General features: G+C 41.7%; 1 protein-coding gene across 1 annotated transcript in view; it reads right to left on the bottom strand.

Annotated features, from left to right (window-relative positions):
- HPSE2 (heparanase 2 (inactive)) overlaps window positions 1-19,486 on the bottom strand; it is a 541,826-nt gene that overhangs the window by 13,069 nt on the left and 509,271 nt on the right. Inside the window, exon 11 of the mRNA XM_033941874.1 lies at window positions 12,030-12,176. Within this exon, the coding sequence (XP_033797765.1) occupies window positions 12,030-12,176 (147 nt within the window). The remainder of the gene's footprint in view (window positions 1-12,029; window positions 12,177-19,486) is intronic.

Below are 19,486 nucleotides of genomic sequence, written 5' to 3'. Positions count from 1 at the left end.
AGCTCTTGGGGTGACTTTCTATCTTCGCCATCCTTGCAAGTGTATAATTCAATATACGTAATTCTCAAAAATATGTTTTCGTCGAGCCTTTCCAGCTGACAGCCTTCCTTTCGCTATCGCAACTGGATAAGGAAAAAAAAAAATGAGGGCTATTGAATGTAATGGATGCCTGTATCTCAGCTAATTATGTTAGTTCTCTTTAATTACTCTCTGCTTAAATTACATTTTGGATCCTATTGTGGACTTGAGCTGGTTTAAGCAAACATTTAGGCCCTCTTTTACTAAGGTGTGCTAACCGATTAGCACGCGCTAATTGATTTAGCGTGCATTAAACGCTAACGTGTGCATGTTAGTCTATGGACGCGTTAGCGTTTAGCGCACACTAATCGAATTAGCGCGTGCTAACCAATTAGCACACCTTAGTAAAAGAGGGCCTAAATGTTTGCTTAAACCAGCTCAAGTCCACAATAGGATCCAAAATGTAAAATACTTTTTGAAGTATTTTTCTATTATTTTCTATGGTTTAAATGGCTTTCTATACAAGTTTAGTCTTGATTTGTATATTTCAAAATTTATAAAAAAACTGCAAAAAGGTGGTATACAAGATCCAATCCCTTTCCCCACTTCAGTAGTCATGTCCATACTTGATAAATGTTACAGCAATATTGGAACTTTCAGAGGCAGAAATGGCTACCCCGGCAATACTTTTGATTACAGTAGCCTTAGCACCAGATAAAAACTGGTTGCCTAATTAGGCTTTTCTTTAAAAATAGACAAAAAAAAGTTTATGGGACTTAAAATACTGATTTTTCCAGACCTGGCTCGGGACACACAAAGAAGGAGATGTGAATTTCTTCTTTTAAAACCTGGGGTTATAGCTTTGGGGGCGACCTTTTATCTTTGACACCCTTGTAAATGTGTGATACAATATCGTATGAAAAAATATGTTTTCTTTGATCCAAGCCAGCTGACAACATTCTTGTCTACAGCGCCTCAGGTTTAAGGGGGAATAAGAGGACGAATTTGAAGATTTGTTTTCCTGTTTCAGTCTAAAGGGCCTTTTTCTTCTTTATATATCAATTTAGTTTGATAATATTTCTTTAATTTTCCGCTAAGTATACCTTGGATCCTTACTGTGGACTTGAATTGAAGGTAAGCTATAATGATTTTCCTTTTATTGATGTTTGTGATGAAAGAGTGATATTATTGCTTTATTGGCTTACCCTTAATTTTTCTGTACAAGTGATAGTTGATTTGTAATTTGAAACTGATAAATAAATAATAATTAAAAAAAGAAAAAAAAGTCCCAATCCCTTTCCCCACTTCAGTAGTCATGTCCATACTTGATAAATGTAGCAAAAAGAGACTTGTTGCTGTCTAACCCCCAATATTCAGAGGCATTAAAGCAGGATGTGCCACTGGATATCGCATCTGGCAGCCCCAGAAAAAGTAGACAGGCCTGCGGCAGTACAGGGAATGGCATTAGGGAGGAGCTTGGGGTCGTGTGGGTGCTAACAGTATTCAGGGCCGGCACCCATAGCTAAGCAAGTGAATTTAGAATAGCTGAAAAGCTGTCCTAATTGGACCTGCTTAGCTATGCAGGTGCCGCATAACTTTTCTTTCTTAAAACTGAACTGGTTACACTGCCATAACAGAGCAAGGCGATGTACAGTCTATATAAAGAAAACTGAAAGGAACTAGAAATAAAAATAAGATAGAATCAAGTACACTAGATCAGGACCCCTAGGCACACAAGTACACTGGGCCCTCTAGCCCTGCCCCTCCCACACCCCACCCATGCCTCACCCCCTTGCCCCGCCTCATTTATTTACCTGTTTTCTTATTTACTTCTTTATTTCTACTTGTATTTCTTTTTTTTTCTTTTATTATAAAATTCAAAACAAATAACAAAGATTATCATACAAGTGCCAGTGTAGTTTTAGTTCTATGCAAGCCCCAAACATTTCTGAACAAATCCCCCCTTCCTTCCCTTCCCACCTACTTGCCCAGAACTTTAACTCTGAACCCTTTCCATACGTATATAAAAGTGTTCAAATGCATTGTAAAGCAGTAATAGAATCAGAAACATAAGTCTACATTAATAACAAAGTTTGCAACTCCTCTCAACTGCCTTACTCTATGTCGTCCAACTTTAACCCATATGTATGCATAAACAACCAAATATATAACTCCTCTGGTACGTTCCACTCCATATATGTTAATTTGTAACAATACAACAAGGCAAACGGTCCACCAAAGAATCCAACATGGAACAAAAGAAGATAGGCAGCCAATAAGGAGATTCAAATCAGGTTTATTCAAGCTGCCCCCAGGAACCATGCCTGATGCATTTCGCCAAATAAGGCTGGTCAATGCTAACAGAAAACCATGTCTTTCATACACACAGGACACAGAACCACCCTCACCCAGAATGGAATAAGTAATCACAAACTAAACTACCCCCCCCTTTTTTTTACAAAAGCACGGAAGAAGTTTTTAGCACTGGCTGGCGGGCTGAATGTTCTGTGCTGTTCTGACGATCATAGGAATTCTGTGACCATCGGAGCAGTGCAAAGCATTCAGCATGCTGCCTTGTGTTATAAACTGAAGGAACGGTACAGTTTAGGGAGTGAAGAAACTGTGGTGCATATCCCCCAATACTGAACAAAATATAAAGATAGCAGATGTAAATTTGAAAAAAAATGAAAAATAGCAAACCACTTTACAAATTAACAAATAAAAATAAAACAAAATATGGAAAATAAGATAATACCATTTTATTGGATTAATACATTTTAAAATTAGCTTTCAAAGGTCAAACCCTCTTTCCTTAGGTCAGTAAAGTATACTGCTGTTACAGTATCCTGTCCTGACCTGAGGAAGGAGAATTTGGTCTCTGAAAGTTAATCAAAAATGTATTAAAAAATTAGTCCAATATAATGATCACCGTATTTCCATTTTCTATTTATAGACATTTATCAACACAGCTCCAATACTACTTTATCCTTCAGCAAAAAAATTTTCTACCTTTGTCGTCTTGATTTTCATATAAACTCTCTATCAGCTGAATTATGTGTTTGGGTAATTTGCATTATAGTTTTCCATAGTTTATTGTAATCCACAGTCAAAAGCTTTGCTGTAGTCGATGAAGCAAAAGTATAGGGGGAGAAGGCCGTGAAGCAGCCTGTTTAGAGTGCTTCCTGCCGACGCTGCTGGAGGGAGATTTTTGGTCATCTCGCGGTGGGAGAGTCAGCGGGGTTCGGATGGGAGGGTCTGCAGGGCTTCAGCTGTGCGGCAGGTGGGCGAGCGGGAACACTGCTGCTGCTGCTGCCATAGAATCCAGCGATCGTGACCGCAAAGGTGAGGGAGATAGGCCAGTTAGGGGGAGAAATTCCTGAAACACGAGGACACAAATGGTCTGGAAGCACCGCACCAGCGGGTGCACTACACCAGCGAGCCCCTCTGACATTTTCGGGCCCTAGGCACATGCCTACTGCGCCTACCCTTTAATACGGCCCTGCACTAGATATCCATGCACACAAAGGAACAAGGGGAGGGGAGTGGAGATATCAGGTTTGTCTGCCGCCAAGTCCCATGAAACAATTGTCTCAGCTAGAAAAGGCCTGGCCAAATAACCGTGATTTGACTGCAACTTTAAACTTTTTTAATGAGGGTACTGCAATCCCCCTCCTTACCCCAAAAGCCCCCTCCTTCTCTTTCATCCCCCTGTGTGCCCTGCACTATGCATAAGCTTCTTCCCCCTGGCAGTTGCCCTCATCCCCAACAAGTACTGCAAGCTGCCATGAGAGGTCACAGCAGTCATTTCTTCAGGCCAGCAGCAAGGGGCAGGAGCAAGTGGGCTGTGCTTCTTTCTCCAATGTCCCACTGGATCACCAGGGAACCAGGGAGCAGAAGTAGGGCTGGAGAGGGGGGGACAGAAAGAGGAGGGCTTTCTGATGCAGGGGGGGATTGTCGAAAAAAAAATTATGCAGGTCACTGCTGATATTCAGCTGGGGCCCCACATAAGTTCTGGTGGCCCGGGTCCTTTCTTTTAGCCCTGGATATTAAGTGTTGATGCCCAGACATGGGCTGGCACCGAATACTGGGAACTAATCTAGCCGACGACAATAAGCATAAAAAATGCGACCGTTGCCAGCTGAATAAGTTTATAGAACTGCAGTTAAGTGCAGTTATATCCAAAACTACAAATTTTTGCCAAAACTACAAATTTTTGCCAATTAGCATCAATTAACACCACTTAATGGCTATTAATGGTACTCAAGGATCTGCAAAAGTTAGAAGAGTGGTCTAATATTTGCCAACTGAAATGCAATGTGAAGAAGTGCAGTGATGCACTTGGGGAGTAGAAATCTGAGGGAACCATATGTGCTGAGAGATAAGAGACTGATATGCACAGATGGGGAGAATGTCTGATGGATCTTGGGATGATAGTGTCTGTGGATCTGAAGGCAATAAAACAGTGCGACAAAGTGGTGGCTGTAGCTAGAAAAATGCTGGGCTGTATAGAGAAAGGCATAACCAGTAGAAGAAAGGAGGTGTTGATGCCCCTGTACAGGTCATGGTGAGGCCCCACCTGGAGTACTGTGTTCAGTTTTGGAGGCCGTATCTGGCTAAGGATGTAAAAAGACTTGAAGCGGTCCAGAGAAAAGCGAGAAAAATGGTATGGGTCTTGCGCCAAAAGACATACAAGAAGAGATTGGAAGACCTGAATACGTATGTATACTCTTGAGGAGAGGAGGAACAGGGGAAATATGATACAGACATTTAAATACTTGAAAGGTATTAATATAGAAACAAATCTTTTCCAGAGAAAGGGAAATGGTAAAACTAGAGGGCATGGATTGAGGTTGAGGGGTGGCATTCATATGAGTAATGTTATGAAATTCTTTTTCATGGTGAGGGTGGTGGATGCCTGGAATGCTGTCCCGAGGGAGATGGTAGAGATGAAAATGGTGATGGAATTCAAAAAAGTGTGGGATGAACACAGAGGATCTCTAATTAGAAAATGAATGGTGTAAAACAAACAAAGGCCCTTATATGGTGATTTGGGAGGGCTTTGATAGAAGTTCTAGTGACAGGATTGTTAGGATAGGCTGGAGTGGTCTACAATGGCAAATTCAGCAGTGGAAACCTAAAAGCATTACCGGACGGACTTCTGTGGTCTATTGCCCAGAAATATGAAAGAAAAGACAATTTAAACCTGAATGTATAATGAGTGTGACATAATCAAGCTTGAGAAATGGGCATCGACATGGCAAATGAGGTTCAACATGGATAAGTGTAATGTGATGCATGTTGGGAACAAAAATCTCATGCACAAATACAGGATGTCCGGGGCGGTACTTGGAGAGACCTCCCAGGAAAGGGACTTGGGAGTTCTGATCGACAAGTCGATGAAGCCGTCTGCATAATGTGCGGCGGCGGCAAAAAGGGCAAACAGAATGCTAGGAATGATTAAGAAGGGGATCACGAACAGATCAGAGAGGGTTATCATGCCGCTGTACCGGGTTATGGTATGCCCTCACCTGGAATACTGTGTCCAGCACTGGTCGCCGTACATGAAGAAGGACACGGTACTACTCGAAAGGATCCAGAGAAGAGCAACTAAAATGGTTAAAGGGCTGGAGGAGTTGCCGTACAGTGAGAGATTGGAGAAGATGGGCCTCTTCTCCCTTGAAAAGAGAAGACTGAGAGGGGACATGATCGAAACATTCAAGATCATGAAGGGAATAGACTTAGTAGATAAAGAAAGGTTGTTCGCCCTCTCCAAGGTAGGGAGAACGAGAGGGCACTCGCTAAAGTTAAAAGGGGATAGATTCCGTACAAACATAAGGAAGTTCTTCTTCACCCAGAGAGTGGTAGAACACTGGAAGGCTCTTCCGTAGGCTGTTATAGGGGAAAACACTCTCCAGGGATTCAAGACAAAATTGTACAAGTTCCTGCTAAACTGGAATGTACGCAGGTGAGGCTGAACTCATTTTAGAGCACTGGTCTTTGACCTGAGGGCCGCCGCGTGAGCGGACTGCTGGGCAGGATGGACCATTGGTCTGACCCAGCAGCGGCATTTCTTATGTTTTTATGGATGGATCACTCAGGTCTTTATCTGTTGTCATTTACTATGTTACTATGTAAATGCTTAACAATTGGCTCCTCTGCGAACCTCATAAATGCTTTTGAATATTGACTTCAGAGTTAATGTACTTATATTGTATATGGACAAGTGGATTTTCATCTGCCTTAAAGTATTCACATACTTTCATAATATACACAACATAAAAAAGAGGTGTTCTGGAAGTGTGTGAGTGTGCGCTCTTTGTAGGCTTCTATTAGATCTATGCATTATGACACTAATATGCTATCTTTAGAGCCCTGTATATGCATATCTATTCATCCACTTAACAGCCCAATTTACAGACTCAATGGATGTGGCTCACATTTGAAAATTTCCTTGTTTTGTTTGGCTTACATCCATAATTTTGCTGTTTGGCACCGAACTGAAATTGTATTCCATATTGCAGCAACTGAAAACCAATACTTTCACTCCAGTTATCAGTTCTTACTTCACCATCTCTAACAATTTATATTATTACATTTATTTTAAAAGGTCAGAATAAGCTTCATGTGGTAAATATCCGGAGGATATGATTACTTAAAGCTGAATCCATCTTTTTTGTGTTTCATATGCTCTACAGGCCCGGAGAATACAAAATTTCAATTTAAGGAGCTTTTTAATTAAGTTTTAAAATGTGATTTTATGCATGGTAACAGTCAAACTTCATCTATCACAAACTCTGTCTTTCCAGCATTAAGATATCAGAATTTACCGATCGGAAAAAAGTGACTAGACAGTGAAATAAGAAATACCCAGAACAGTATGAGTTTTGCTGCCAGGACACCCACTGATGCTAAGAGCTTTGACTCGCCCATTAACAGGCATAAAACTGTGGTGTGTGCTTGTTTATATTTTACTGGACAGACAGTTTACTGGTGTCATAAACCCATGGCAACCCTTAAATACAGTCATTGAGCTGGGAGGTCTGTCTTGCTCATCAGCTGTGTTGAATTTATTCCTAGGTAACAGATGGGGGATGTGCATTTTCAATGTGATGAACACTTTTCATCTTTGTATTCCTTGGGTAAAAATTGTATTTTTGAATCAGGACCAACTTTCATTAACCATGAAATCATACTTTGTGTCGTAATTTTAATTCAATCTATCCTGAAGAAAAATGAGCAGATTTTCTATTGTGGAATTTAAAATACATGAGGGAATGTAGATAAATCTCCTGGTTCATTCTGTTCCTTTTACACTTTTCTTAAGGAAGATTGCCATGTAGTTTTTGTTAAAAATGTTACTGTAATTGACTACTAAAGTTAAATTACCATAGGAAAATGCAATTCTAATAAATAGCACTTCTTTTCAAAAATTAATCATTTAAAAATATAGTACTTGCATTTTTTTAAATGTAAAACTTCTGATTCATTTCACAACTATAATATTTATGGATGCTTCATTCATCATGTCACGACAGTAATAAGGATATTCTCCAACCCCTGTCCCACCCCACCCCCCACCTTTTACCCTTTAGTCCCCCTTCCCATTCTCTGTACTCTTTTAGTGCTTCTCTTTCCTTCCAACCTCCCCCCTACACGGATGCTTCTGTCTACCTCCTTGCAACCCCCACAAGTGCTTCTCTCTCTCTCTCTCCAATCACCCTCCTGCAGCTGCTTCTCTTTTTCTCTCCCTCCAACCCTCCCATAGGTGCTTCTGGGTGTGGATCTTCGACTGAAGAAACTATATGCGTTCTTGTTCTTTGCTATAGTCATGAGGTCGATGCGGAGCTGGCCCCAATGCCGCCCTATGGCTCAGAATGTTGCTGTGGACAGGGCCCACTTGCCCAGAGGCAGAGTCTGTCTGCTGAGAAAGTCAGCTTGAACACTATCAACTCCCGCCACATGCGCTGCTGATATCACCTGGAGGTGATGTTCTGACCATAGAAATAGAAGGCAGGCTTCCTGTGTCAGGAGGGTCCTCTTGATCCCTCCCTGGTAATTGACATAGACTACTTCTGTTGCATTGTTGGAGAAGACCCTGATTGCCTGGCCCTCCAGACTCTTCTGTAATCACATCAGAGCCAGATGAATGGCTCTCAGTTCCAACCGATTGATTGACCATTTCCTCTGAGAGGCTGTCCAACACTCCTGGACAGGACAACGATTGCAGTGGGCTTCCCAGTCCCAAAGGCTGGCATCTGTCATCACCTCAATCCAAGAGGCAATCCGCAAGGGAATGCACCTGCAGAGCGACTGTGGGAGAAGCCACCAATTCATGCTGGCTCAAGCTTCCAGAGTCCAGTGAAGACAGGATGTAAAGCATCCCTGTGCAGAGCCCAGCAAGAGAGCAGGGCATGCTGGAGAGGACATATGTGCACTCTCACTCATGGCACTACATCTATAGTGGCCACCATGGACCCCAAGGACCTGAAAATAGACCCATGCCGAAGCTGCCGGCAGCCCCAGAAGGAAAGAAATCTGGGCACACAGTTTCAGTCTGCGCACCTCTGGGAAGATAGACATGACCTACAGCCATGTTGAAAATAACTCCCAGATATTCCAGCGACTGCGTGGGCATCAGAATACTCTTTCTGTAGTTCATGATCCAGCCCAGGTCCTCCAGCACCTGGATCGTCTGATCCACCGTGCGCCAACCCTTGGCCAACAAGGGAGCTTTGATCAGCCAGTCATCCAAGTAAGGGTGAACCTGCAGACCCATTTTTCATAGGTAAGCACTATGACCACCATTACTTTTGTGACGATATGGGGAGCCGTTGCCAGGCCAAAGGGCAGAGCCAAGAAATGGTAATGCTGTTCTAGGACATGAAACCGCAAGAAATTGCAGTTGGTTGGAAAAATCAGAATGTGCAAGTAGGCTTCTTTGAGATCCAGAGAGGCAAGGAACTCTCCCGGGGCCACCACTGCAATGACCAATTGCACCATCTCCTTGAGAGCCGCATTCATGTGCTGAAAATCCAAAATAGGCCTCCAATCTTTGAAGCCTTTCTTTGGCACGATAATGTATATAGAGTATCTGCCTGAGCCCAAGAGTTTGAATATCCAGCAAGCATTGAACAGTGCCTTGAACCATGAGCGCCTTGTCCGGCTGCCCCACGGGGAGAGTCCATTAACCAGTTTGTCAGAGGTCAGGCAAATTCCAGCTTGTAGTCCGACTGAATAATATCCAAGACCCATTGGTCGAATGAAATGCAAACCCAGGCAGAAAGGAATGCTGAGAGTCTGCTCCCTATCTGAAGAGGGGCATCCCTTGGCTTGGTATCATTGCGCCTTTTTGGCAGAGGGTGCAGGATAGGAGGCAGAAGGCTGGGACCACTTGTAGCTGGCACACCTGGGCTGGGAGCTCTGGGAAAATCTCTGTGATGTGGCACTCGCACACGGTCAGGATCACCGGGAGCCACGAAAATTAGAGCGACCAGAACCTCTAGAGGTTCTGGGTCTGCTGTTAGGCAGGGTCTTAAGGCAACAATCCACCACAGAATTCATGAGCTCATCTAGGCCCTTGCCAAACAATAACTTAAAGGAAAGTCTATCCAAAGTAGCATTGGAAGTGGAATCACCAGCCCATTGTCTGATCCAGAGTACCCTGCGAGTGGAAATTGAGTACATCGACACCTTTGCCAAAACCCACATAAGGTCATTCAATGCATCAGCTACATAATTTGACCGAGCCAAAAGAACAGCCTCATTCTCCAGCATGCGCAGTCGAGAGAGACAGGCACGTGTGACAAAGGACACTGCCGAAGCAGCCTTTATGCCTAAAGTAGCCACATCAAAAAGTCTCTGGAGGACCACATCCATAAGGCACCACATCTACACAGCGGTCCTGCATATCTTTATGCATCATACCACCTTCACTAGGTAGAGAGGTGCGCTTAGTCACCTGTGCAATCAAAGAATCCACCCTAGGCTAACTCAGAACCTTTTGGCAATCCTGTGTTAGAGGATACAAGCAAGACATGGTCCTCGCTATCTGAAGAGCCAGAGAATCAAATTGCTCTGAAATCACAATGCTTATATCAGGGTGTCAGGGAAAGGTGGAAGACTGTAAGCGTATACCACAAGGCCAAGAAGAAGAAGTGGCAGAGCCAGCTGAGTGACTAAATTCAAGTCCTGCAAAGACTGCAATAAGATCCAGCAAAGCCGCAGACTTAAATAAACGCAGAACCATGAGATCATCCCCAGGTTCCAAAACCAGATCCAGCACATAATTGCTAGTGAAGGCAAGAATTATTTTTAAATTTGCTTGTATTTGTTTCAAAACCATAATGCTGCCTGTATAAGAGATTCTTGGATAGGACACTCTCATTTTTCACATTTATCAAAGTTAAAAAAAGGCGATTTTAGGACTTTTCATGTGGGGGAACACAGGGGGACATGCAGAAACCTTGAAAACCCCACTTTTCAGACCTTCCCTGATCCACCTCACAGGCTGTGACAGCCTTTACTCAATGTGACTTGTTTGTGGAACTGTGCTACAGTCTGCCTCAGCACTCTTACAGTAGCTGGATCGGAGAATCACTGCCTTATGCTGGGAATGCCTCTGCAACAATGATCTTCGGGCTGCCAGTCAGATCCTATGCCTGATTTCACCTCCACGCCTGCAGATCGAAGGATGCATACTGGGACAGGCAGAGGGGAGAAGATGCAGCTAGCACTCTGTGAGACACTGCTGAGCCTCCTAAGGGCACCTAACAGCCTGCGCTTGACCCCTGATTAACAGAAGATGAGACAACTTCAGGGACGACCCTGAGTTCCAAAGAAATCTAAGCAGGCTGGCAAACAGGTACCCACTGGGATTGGCCTGTCAGCTAGAGACTGAAATCTGTGTGTTCTCAATGCAGGCAAAGCTGATGAAATGCTCTGAGCACAGGAATCCTGATTAAAAAAGGACTAAAACATAGAATAAAATAATAAACAAGAGCAGAACAATACACTCCTGCTGGTGTGTGTTCAGAAAGAAAAAACTGTAGGTGGAGCAAAGGTGGAGAAAAAAAATCCGGAGAGGATTCCTTCTGCAGATGGTACATGACCACGGGGACACTACCCATCTGTCTAGATTCACAAACATGGGCAACTCCGGTCCTCGAGGGCTGGAATCCAATTGGGTTTTCAGGATTTCCCCAACAAATATGCATGAGATCTATTTGCATGTACTGCTTTCAATGCATATTCTTTGGGGAAATCCTGAAAACCTGATTGGATTCCGGCCCTCGAGGACTGGCGTTGCCCATGTCTGGTCTAGAATGTCTCACCTATTGCACTGGAAAATGCATTAAGCATGTAACATGCAGTTAGAGCACGGTAATAGGTTATCGCACAAACACATTAAGGGGTTATGTGGCAGGTTGCTTGCTACCACACAATAAACCATGTAGTCTATTTATTAAAAAGTTTTCTCTGAAGTAGCATGAAAGAGTTAGCTAGCTAGTGCATTATGGGCTCCTTTTACAAAGGTGCGCTAGTGTTTACGGCGCATGTACCGGATTAGCGTGCACTAACAGAAAAACTACCGCCTGCTCAAGAGGAGGCAGTAGCGGCTAGCGCACACGGCATTTTAGCACGCGCTATTCCTCACATTAAGGCCCTAACGTGCCTTCGTAAAAGGAGCCCTATATATTTAGTGGCTAATGTAGAGTTAGCATGGGGGCATATCGCACCTCCTAAATAGGAGGGGGGGGGGTAAGCATTTCTGTGTTAACATCCTGTATGCAAAGCACATCATTGAATAACCTACAATAAAAATATAGAGAATGCCCTGAAAAGGTTCCGCTTTAAATCTGTGCTTAGCGTGCAGTAAAATCCTGTGTTATAACGCATTAAGCCCAGATTTTAATGCACTGTAGTAAAAGGGTCCCAAAACTGTAGCACACTGTTTCGCTCACATTTTATTCACAAGAAGTTCAGTGTCAAGTTATCCAGGTTTATGTACGTACTTTGACTGAAGCCCCTCTGATCCAAAAGGTTGAAGGAGATATTGATGCACAATCTTATCCCGCAGTGCCCCAGTCAGTTTGATTTTCTTTCTTGACCGATGAAGGTTGATGATATATAAAGTTATCGATCCTCGAACATAATTAATGCTGAAATAAAGAAAAGAGACTTTAAATAAAAACTAATTAAGGGATCCTTGTACTAAGCTGTGGTAAGCACTAATGTGTGCTTACCACAGCTAAAAATGCCTTTGCGCATGGCATGCTCAGGCATCCTGCAGTAATTTTGGGATCAGTGCACATTACCCATTAGCTAAAAAATGTCATTTATTTTTAGCACTGGGGGTGGGTTTGGGGGCGGAGAGTGGACATGTTCTGCACTAATTGGTTAGCACAGCTAACCAATTAATACATGGTTAGTGTATGAGCCCTTAAGTCCAGATTCTATCAACGGGGCCTAGAAAAGCAGCACTTACCACACATCAATCAATGTTAGGTGCTGTTTGTAGAATCATGCCTAATGGGACCTACATTGACTTAGATACCAGTAGGTGTGTATATCATAGGCAACTGATACATTAAGCCAGGGTTTTCTTGTCCTAAAATATCAGCATCTAAATCAATACAGGCCCAAACTCTGTTCCAAATCTGCCCCTAATCATGTCTACTTGCCAGTAGACACCTACATCAAAGTGGTAGGCACCTACTGGCAAATTAATTTTTTAAACCATTTAACATTTTTTTTAATGCTTTCAATTATTAGTGCCAATTAAGACAATGAAAAAAAATAAATTATGAATCTAGATCAGCTAGGCGTGCCAACCTAGGCACCTAACTATAGGCGTCTTTTATAGAATCAGGGCTTTACTGCCTACATAATGGATGGCAGTGGTGGCTCATAAGCTAATGGCCGTACACTAATGGGGAAATCAGTGCATAGCCATTATAGGGAAAATACAAACATTGCCCATATTGCCGCAATAGTAAAAAGCAGTCTTAGCACATCCTTACACAGGTCACTCCGGGGTGCTAAGGTCACTTTTTTTATAATTGAATTTTTATTGAATATTACAATCCAAATATAAGAAACATCAAAGTAATAATACTTATGCTAAACAATAATAATAATACTAAAGAATCACTTCTTCAGAAATTATAAAATGCAAGTCCACATCAAGAAGACTCAAAGCTGGACATCAATGACTATCATAAGAAAAAAAAAACTTTTGGAAATTAATGCACAACAGTGACAATAATCATTAACTGATTTAACAACCTGAATCCAATAATTATCCTAATTTAGATACATTAGGTAGCAAAAAAAAGTTTCCAATTGAATAGGATTCAGAAAAATATAAGAATGATTTTCAAATGTGATCAAGCGTTTACAAGGAAACTTTAAAAAGAATGTAGCCCTCACTGCTAAAACAAGATTTCATCTGAAGGAAGGCTTTATGCCTCATTGAGTTTGCTTGCCCATATCAGAAAACATTTGTACAGAGTTCCATTCCAGAGTATCTCTCCTTTCTCTCCCCACAAAGAAAGTATGAATTACAAAATTCTAATTCAGTTAACAGTTTTTTTTTCCGGCAGCCATTTTAGATCATATAAATAATAATTAAAACAAACTATAACTAATTTTCTTTTTCATATTATTCATAATTATATAAGGATTGGGTATATTATTATATTTTATAAGGGTTATTTATAAGATGTCAAGTGTATTTGAAAGTGAAATTGATATTTCTATTTATTGTACTTGATTTAAGATATGAAATGAATAAAGTATTTAAAAAATATTTGTACTGTTTGACCATTGAATGGTCCGTTCTTCTTAGCACAATATGTAGTCAACATTTTCATTTCTATAGAGCCTGATGTAACCAACAAAGTAGCTCTTTTAATTATATTATCCTGAGATGTTTCTAAAAATATAGAATACTCAAATAATGAGGACTGGAAGGATAGATAATCCAAAAATACTGTCAAACCTACTCTAATTGAGAGGGGTCACAAAACTAAAGTAAATACAAAATGACCTGCATGTTTTAAAACACTAGTTTAAAATTTTAAAAAAATATAAATTGTATTAGCCACAGGGTGTGCAATATGATGTTTGAGGGTCATTCTTGCAATGCACTCTAGGCTGCTAAATGCGGTAATAAACCTTGGTGAACTTTTGAAAAATGCCTCTAAAAAAGTTCCCATGAACTGATCAAACACCCTGTACTTAAAAATCAGAATTTAAGTATCTTTAATACCATATGAAAGAGCCCTCAGTACCCACAGCGTTTCAAGAGTAGAGAGTAGGCCTTTTTTAATTTACTTTAGGATAGATAATCCAACAGACAACAAAAATTGCTCCATGTATAGGTTCTGGAAGCATTCTCTAAGTCAGGGGTGCCTACACTTTTTTGGCTTGTGAGCGGCTTTTAAAATGACCAAGTCAAAATGATCTACCAACAATAACCCCCCTCCCCCTCCACAAAGTGCACTGTACACAGAGAAAATGTTAATTATCTTTTATATTTGGGGGGTTTTCAAAGAGGTCAAGACAGATGGCTTTAAAATATGCAATGTCACCTTAGTAACAACTATACAAAAATAGACAAATATACCCCCCTTCCCTTTTACTAAACCGCGATAGCGGTTTTTAGTGCAGGGAGCTGCACTGAATGCCCTGCACTGCTCCTGATACTCATAGGCTCCCTGCGCTAAAAAACGCTATCGTGGTTTAGTAATAGGGGGCCATAGTGCAAAATATAGACAGCAGATACAGATTCTCAAAACGGACACATTTTGATCACTAAATTGAAAATAAAATCATTTTTCCTACCTTCCTTGTCTGGTGATTTCATGAGTCTCTGGTTGCACTTCCTTCTGACTGTGCATCCAATATTTTTTCCCTTCTTTCTACCTCCTGCATGCTTCCTGTCCTCCAGACCTCATTCCATTCTCCAACATCTCTCTCTGTCCCTCCATGAGTCCAACTTTTTCTTTCTCCCTCCCTGTCAGCCTCCTTCCTCCCAACACACTCCTTTCCCTCCCCCAACTTTTTCTTCCTCTCTCCCTGCTCCCTCTCCCCAACCAACATCTCTCTCTGTCCCTTCATGAGTCCAACTTTTTCTTCCTCTCTCTGCCTGCACCCTGACACACTCCATTCCCTCCCCCAACTTTTTCTTCCTCTCTCCATGCCCCCTCACCTTTCTTTCTCTCTCTCCCTGCCCCTCTTTCTTTCTCTCTCCCTTCCCCCAAGCCACTGACGCTGATTTAGCTGATGTTGCACACCCTGCTTCCCTGATGCCGCAACAGGTCAGGTACGTGCGACTGCACAAGCGCCAGGCCCACAAGCTTCCCACCCCCCCGATGTTAATTCTGACATAGGGGAGGATGGCTTGTGGACCCGACACTTGTGCAGTCGCTGTACGCACCTGGCCTGTTGCTGCGTTGGCATTGGGGAAGCAGAGAGAATGCAAAGGCAATGCAAGTCTATTGCGGAGCCCGGGATAGGCTCCATGATCGACTCGCATTGTCTTTGCGATCCACTGGTATATCGTAATCGACCTTTTGGGCACCCTTGTTCTAAGTTTTCCAATTGAAGGTGGATTAATAAACTATCTTTAGTAGCGGCGGCCAGTGCTAATTGACAAAATTGCAACTGAGACTCCACCTTTGCTACATCTTTACTTATAGGGAAACTCATTTAAGTCAAAATTGTTTTTTTCTTGATGAATTTGCTTTTCCTATTTCTTACCGTTGATCTGAGTATGATTTTTGTTATTATCCTAACAAGTAAGTCTCTCTAGATCAGATCTGATGAATGAGAATAGATACTCTTCTAAAGATGATTTCCCTTTGAAATGTATGACTGAACTTTCTCTACCTAAGCCAGACTTATCTGCCTGGTAAAAGGGCCCCTAAGAATTTACAGTTTAGTTGCATAGAGACTTGTCCAAAAGATAAGGTTCTTATGCTGATTGGTGTTAACTCTCATTCAATGCCATAAATATATGAGAAATAGATGGTAACCGATAAAAACCAGCTGACCTTTCAGTCAGGAGCAGGCTTTATTTTTTATTTTTTCATTTACACTGTTAAGGATATATGTTAGCTGTCAACCACAGAAACATGCCCACTTGTTGCAGGTTATCTGACTTAACTGAGAAAATGTATTTTCAAGGGCTTCCTATCCAGTATCACTAAACCCAAGCTAGCTATCAGATCCACTGACAGGCAGATAAGTCTGGTTTAGATGGAGAAAGATCAGTCATACATTTCAAAGAGGAATCATCTTTAGAAAAGCATCTATTCTCATTCATCAAATCTGATCAGGAGAGACTTACTTTTTAGGATAATAGCAAAAATTACAGCAATAAGAAGTAGGAAAAGCAAATTATTCCAGAGATAAACCCAATTTTGACTTAAATGAGTTTCCCTGATAACACTTTATAAACCATAGAATTATTTTGATCACAAAGTATACTTGAGTTCTCCCTGTGTGCTAGAGGTCTGCATGGGAACGGGGATCACGGGAATCCTGCTGGTCCCGCGGGGTTCCAGCGGGAATCCCCCCATAACCTATGGGACTCCCACGGGGACCCCCCTCTGACCCACGGGACTCCCACGGGGACCCCCCTCTAGCCACGGGACTCCCATGGGGATGGAAGGTTTTGGAAGCAGGGTTCGTCCATATGATATAATGGACACGTCAGCCGTAGTAAAAGAGGGGGTTTATAAGTTAATTACCAGAACAGAAAACAAAAAAAGGATTCCACCAAAGAGATTCCACAAGAAAAACAGCAGCGCAAACACAAAAGAAACTGGAATTGATGATCCTGTCAGAAGTAATTGCTGCTTTTTATGGGGACGGGCGGGGATGGAGGTAATTCCTTGCGGGGATGGGTGGGGACGGAGAGGATCCTGACGGGGACAGGCGGGGATGGGTGGGATTTGAGTCCCTGCGCAACTCTCTACTGTGTGCCTCATTTTTATGAAAAAGTGGAAACTCTCCAATATCCTCAAATAAATAGGTAGTTTAAAAAAGAAGCTGAAATTACAGTATCTCCAAAATTTAGGTAACATTTGAGTGTCTGAAATGAAAGAAATGGACTAAAGCCTATGGGGCAAATATAGAAAGCAGTGCCTAGACGTAGGCATGTCAAAGGCAGCATTAATTAATAGTTTGATACCTTTGTACACGAGACGCTAATTTATAAGGTAGCACCTAAGTACCATAGCACCTAACTACAAGGGGGCATACATGTGGACAGAGCATGGACAGACCATGGTGTGTCTCTCAGGTAGGCTTGTAGTTTATAGAATGCTATAAACTAGGCATGCCAACTTATGCCTAATATAAATATTTATTCATATTTTTAAAACTCACAATAAGTATAACACAAAATACAATCATTTTATACTTTAATGTTACTTATTATATCATCAAACTATAGCTTTAATCAAATATCCCCCCCTCCCTTATGTCCAACAATTAATCATAAACAAAAGAAATCATAAAATATCGATATGCCAAAAGAGGGTGCGACTAAACATGGTCATATAAAATGCTGATTTACACCATTATTCTATAATGCCATTATAGAATTGGCGCTAAAGCCCTGTTTCTATAAATGGCTAACTCCTAGGCACCAATCAGCACGGCTGTCAATCAAACCCTAGATGCCATTTATAAAATCATGTCTATTGGTGATTAGGGGTCCTTTTACATAGGTGCACTAACCGATTTAGCGCACGCTAATTGATTTAGCACTCACTAAAGATTAGCATGCGCTAAATGCTAAGGCGCCCATTATACTCTATGGGCGCCTTAGCATTTAGCATGTGCTTTAGCGCACGCTAAATCAGTTAGTGCACCTTAGTAAAAGGACCTCTAAGTGTTCTTAGTCATGCCTAACTCAATCCACACCCAAACTCTGGCCCAAACCACGTCTACTTGTTAGTAGGCGCTGGTAGGTGCCTCAGAGTAGATGCCTACCTGAAAGTAGGAGGCACCTACCAAGTTAGGTGCCTACCAACAAATTCATTTTTAAAAATTGTTTATTATTGGCGCTTTCAATTACCAGCACCAGCTAAGCCAATTAAAAAAATTAATTTAGGTGTCTAGATCAATAATCTCCAGGGTTCACTTTAAATGTGCCTGCCTAAATTTTAAGATCCTACACGGCATCCTTCCTCCCCTTATTCCACTATCTTGGAATTCCTCAAACCCTGATACCACCAGATCCACCCAAAAATTCAAACTATCCTTCCCCTCGTTAAAAGGCGTATTCCATGCAGGAAAACTAGGGACATCCCTCTCCTTCAGAATCACAGAGCTCTGGAATAACCTTACTATCCCACTTTGGAATCTGGACTCCCTCCAACTATTCCGAAAACATCTGAAAACTTGGCTATTCTCAAAAATGTAATACTTCCTCCCTATTTCTTCTTTATACTAAGTCCCTCTAGATCTTCTTTATACTAAGTTCCTGTAACCCTTACTATGGTGTTCCTTCTTTATACCAGTTCCTGTAAACCGTGCCGAGCTCTATGTTTGTGGAGATGATGCGGTATACAAACTTAAGGTTTAGTTTAGTTTAGTTTAACCTAGGCAACTAACTTTAGGCATCTTTTATAGAATCAGAGCCTAAGTGCATAGTACTAGGGTGTGTAAAGCGAGGTGCCAATTTATAGAATTGCCGCCTATGGGTTTTTGTTTTTTTTTTTCCAATTATATACATTTATTTTTAAACAAAAGAATAGAATACATTATATTAGGAATGAAAAAGTCAACCTAGCATTCTGAAGTTCTTTCCTGGCCAATTCTTCTGTCAACTGTCGGGAATGTAATTTTTCTTCCCATTGACTAATCTCAGCTTCCCGCACTTTATCATGTTCTATTTTCATGTTTTCCAAATCAGCCTATGTTTTAACAGAAGGAGCATGTGCAGTTCTTTAGGCAACGTTTTCAGATTCATCATGAAGTCATTAGCATGCTCAACTTGTCTGAACAAAAGCGCCACACAAGCCAAGAAAGCTAGCTTATTACTTAAGCGAAAGAAAAGCTTCAGACAAACGGAGAGGTGGACCCACACTCTTCCACCCAAGCATCATAGGCAAAAAGCTTTCGCACAAGTTTAAAGTTAGCAGGTGGGAGCAAAAAAATAGCCAAGAATGATTAATGATTAACCACTGAACCCAAACAGGCCAGGCCGACGATCGTTTCGTGGCCGGTAACCACTGCTTCAGGGCCTTAGCGCCAAATCCAGGCTAACCTATAACACAAAACACAAACCCAAAAGGGAAATGAAATTGCTCACCTGCTGAAAGTTGAAAAAGAGCAAAAGTTAATTCAACTATTACAGTACGCAGATCCTAACTGCTGCTTTCAACCACAACTTTCAAAGCACTGTCGTGGGGCTTATAACCATGTCCAGCCCTGTCAGGGCTCTTTCTATTGC

The sequence above is a fragment of the Geotrypetes seraphini genome, chromosome 4, assembly GCF_902459505.1.
Source record: "Geotrypetes seraphini chromosome 4, aGeoSer1.1, whole genome shotgun sequence".
NCBI classification, from domain to species: Eukaryota; Metazoa; Chordata; class Amphibia; order Gymnophiona; family Dermophiidae; genus Geotrypetes; species Geotrypetes seraphini.
The sequence above is the reverse complement of the archived record's forward strand: the minus strand, read 5'-3'. Positions and strand labels throughout refer to the sequence as shown.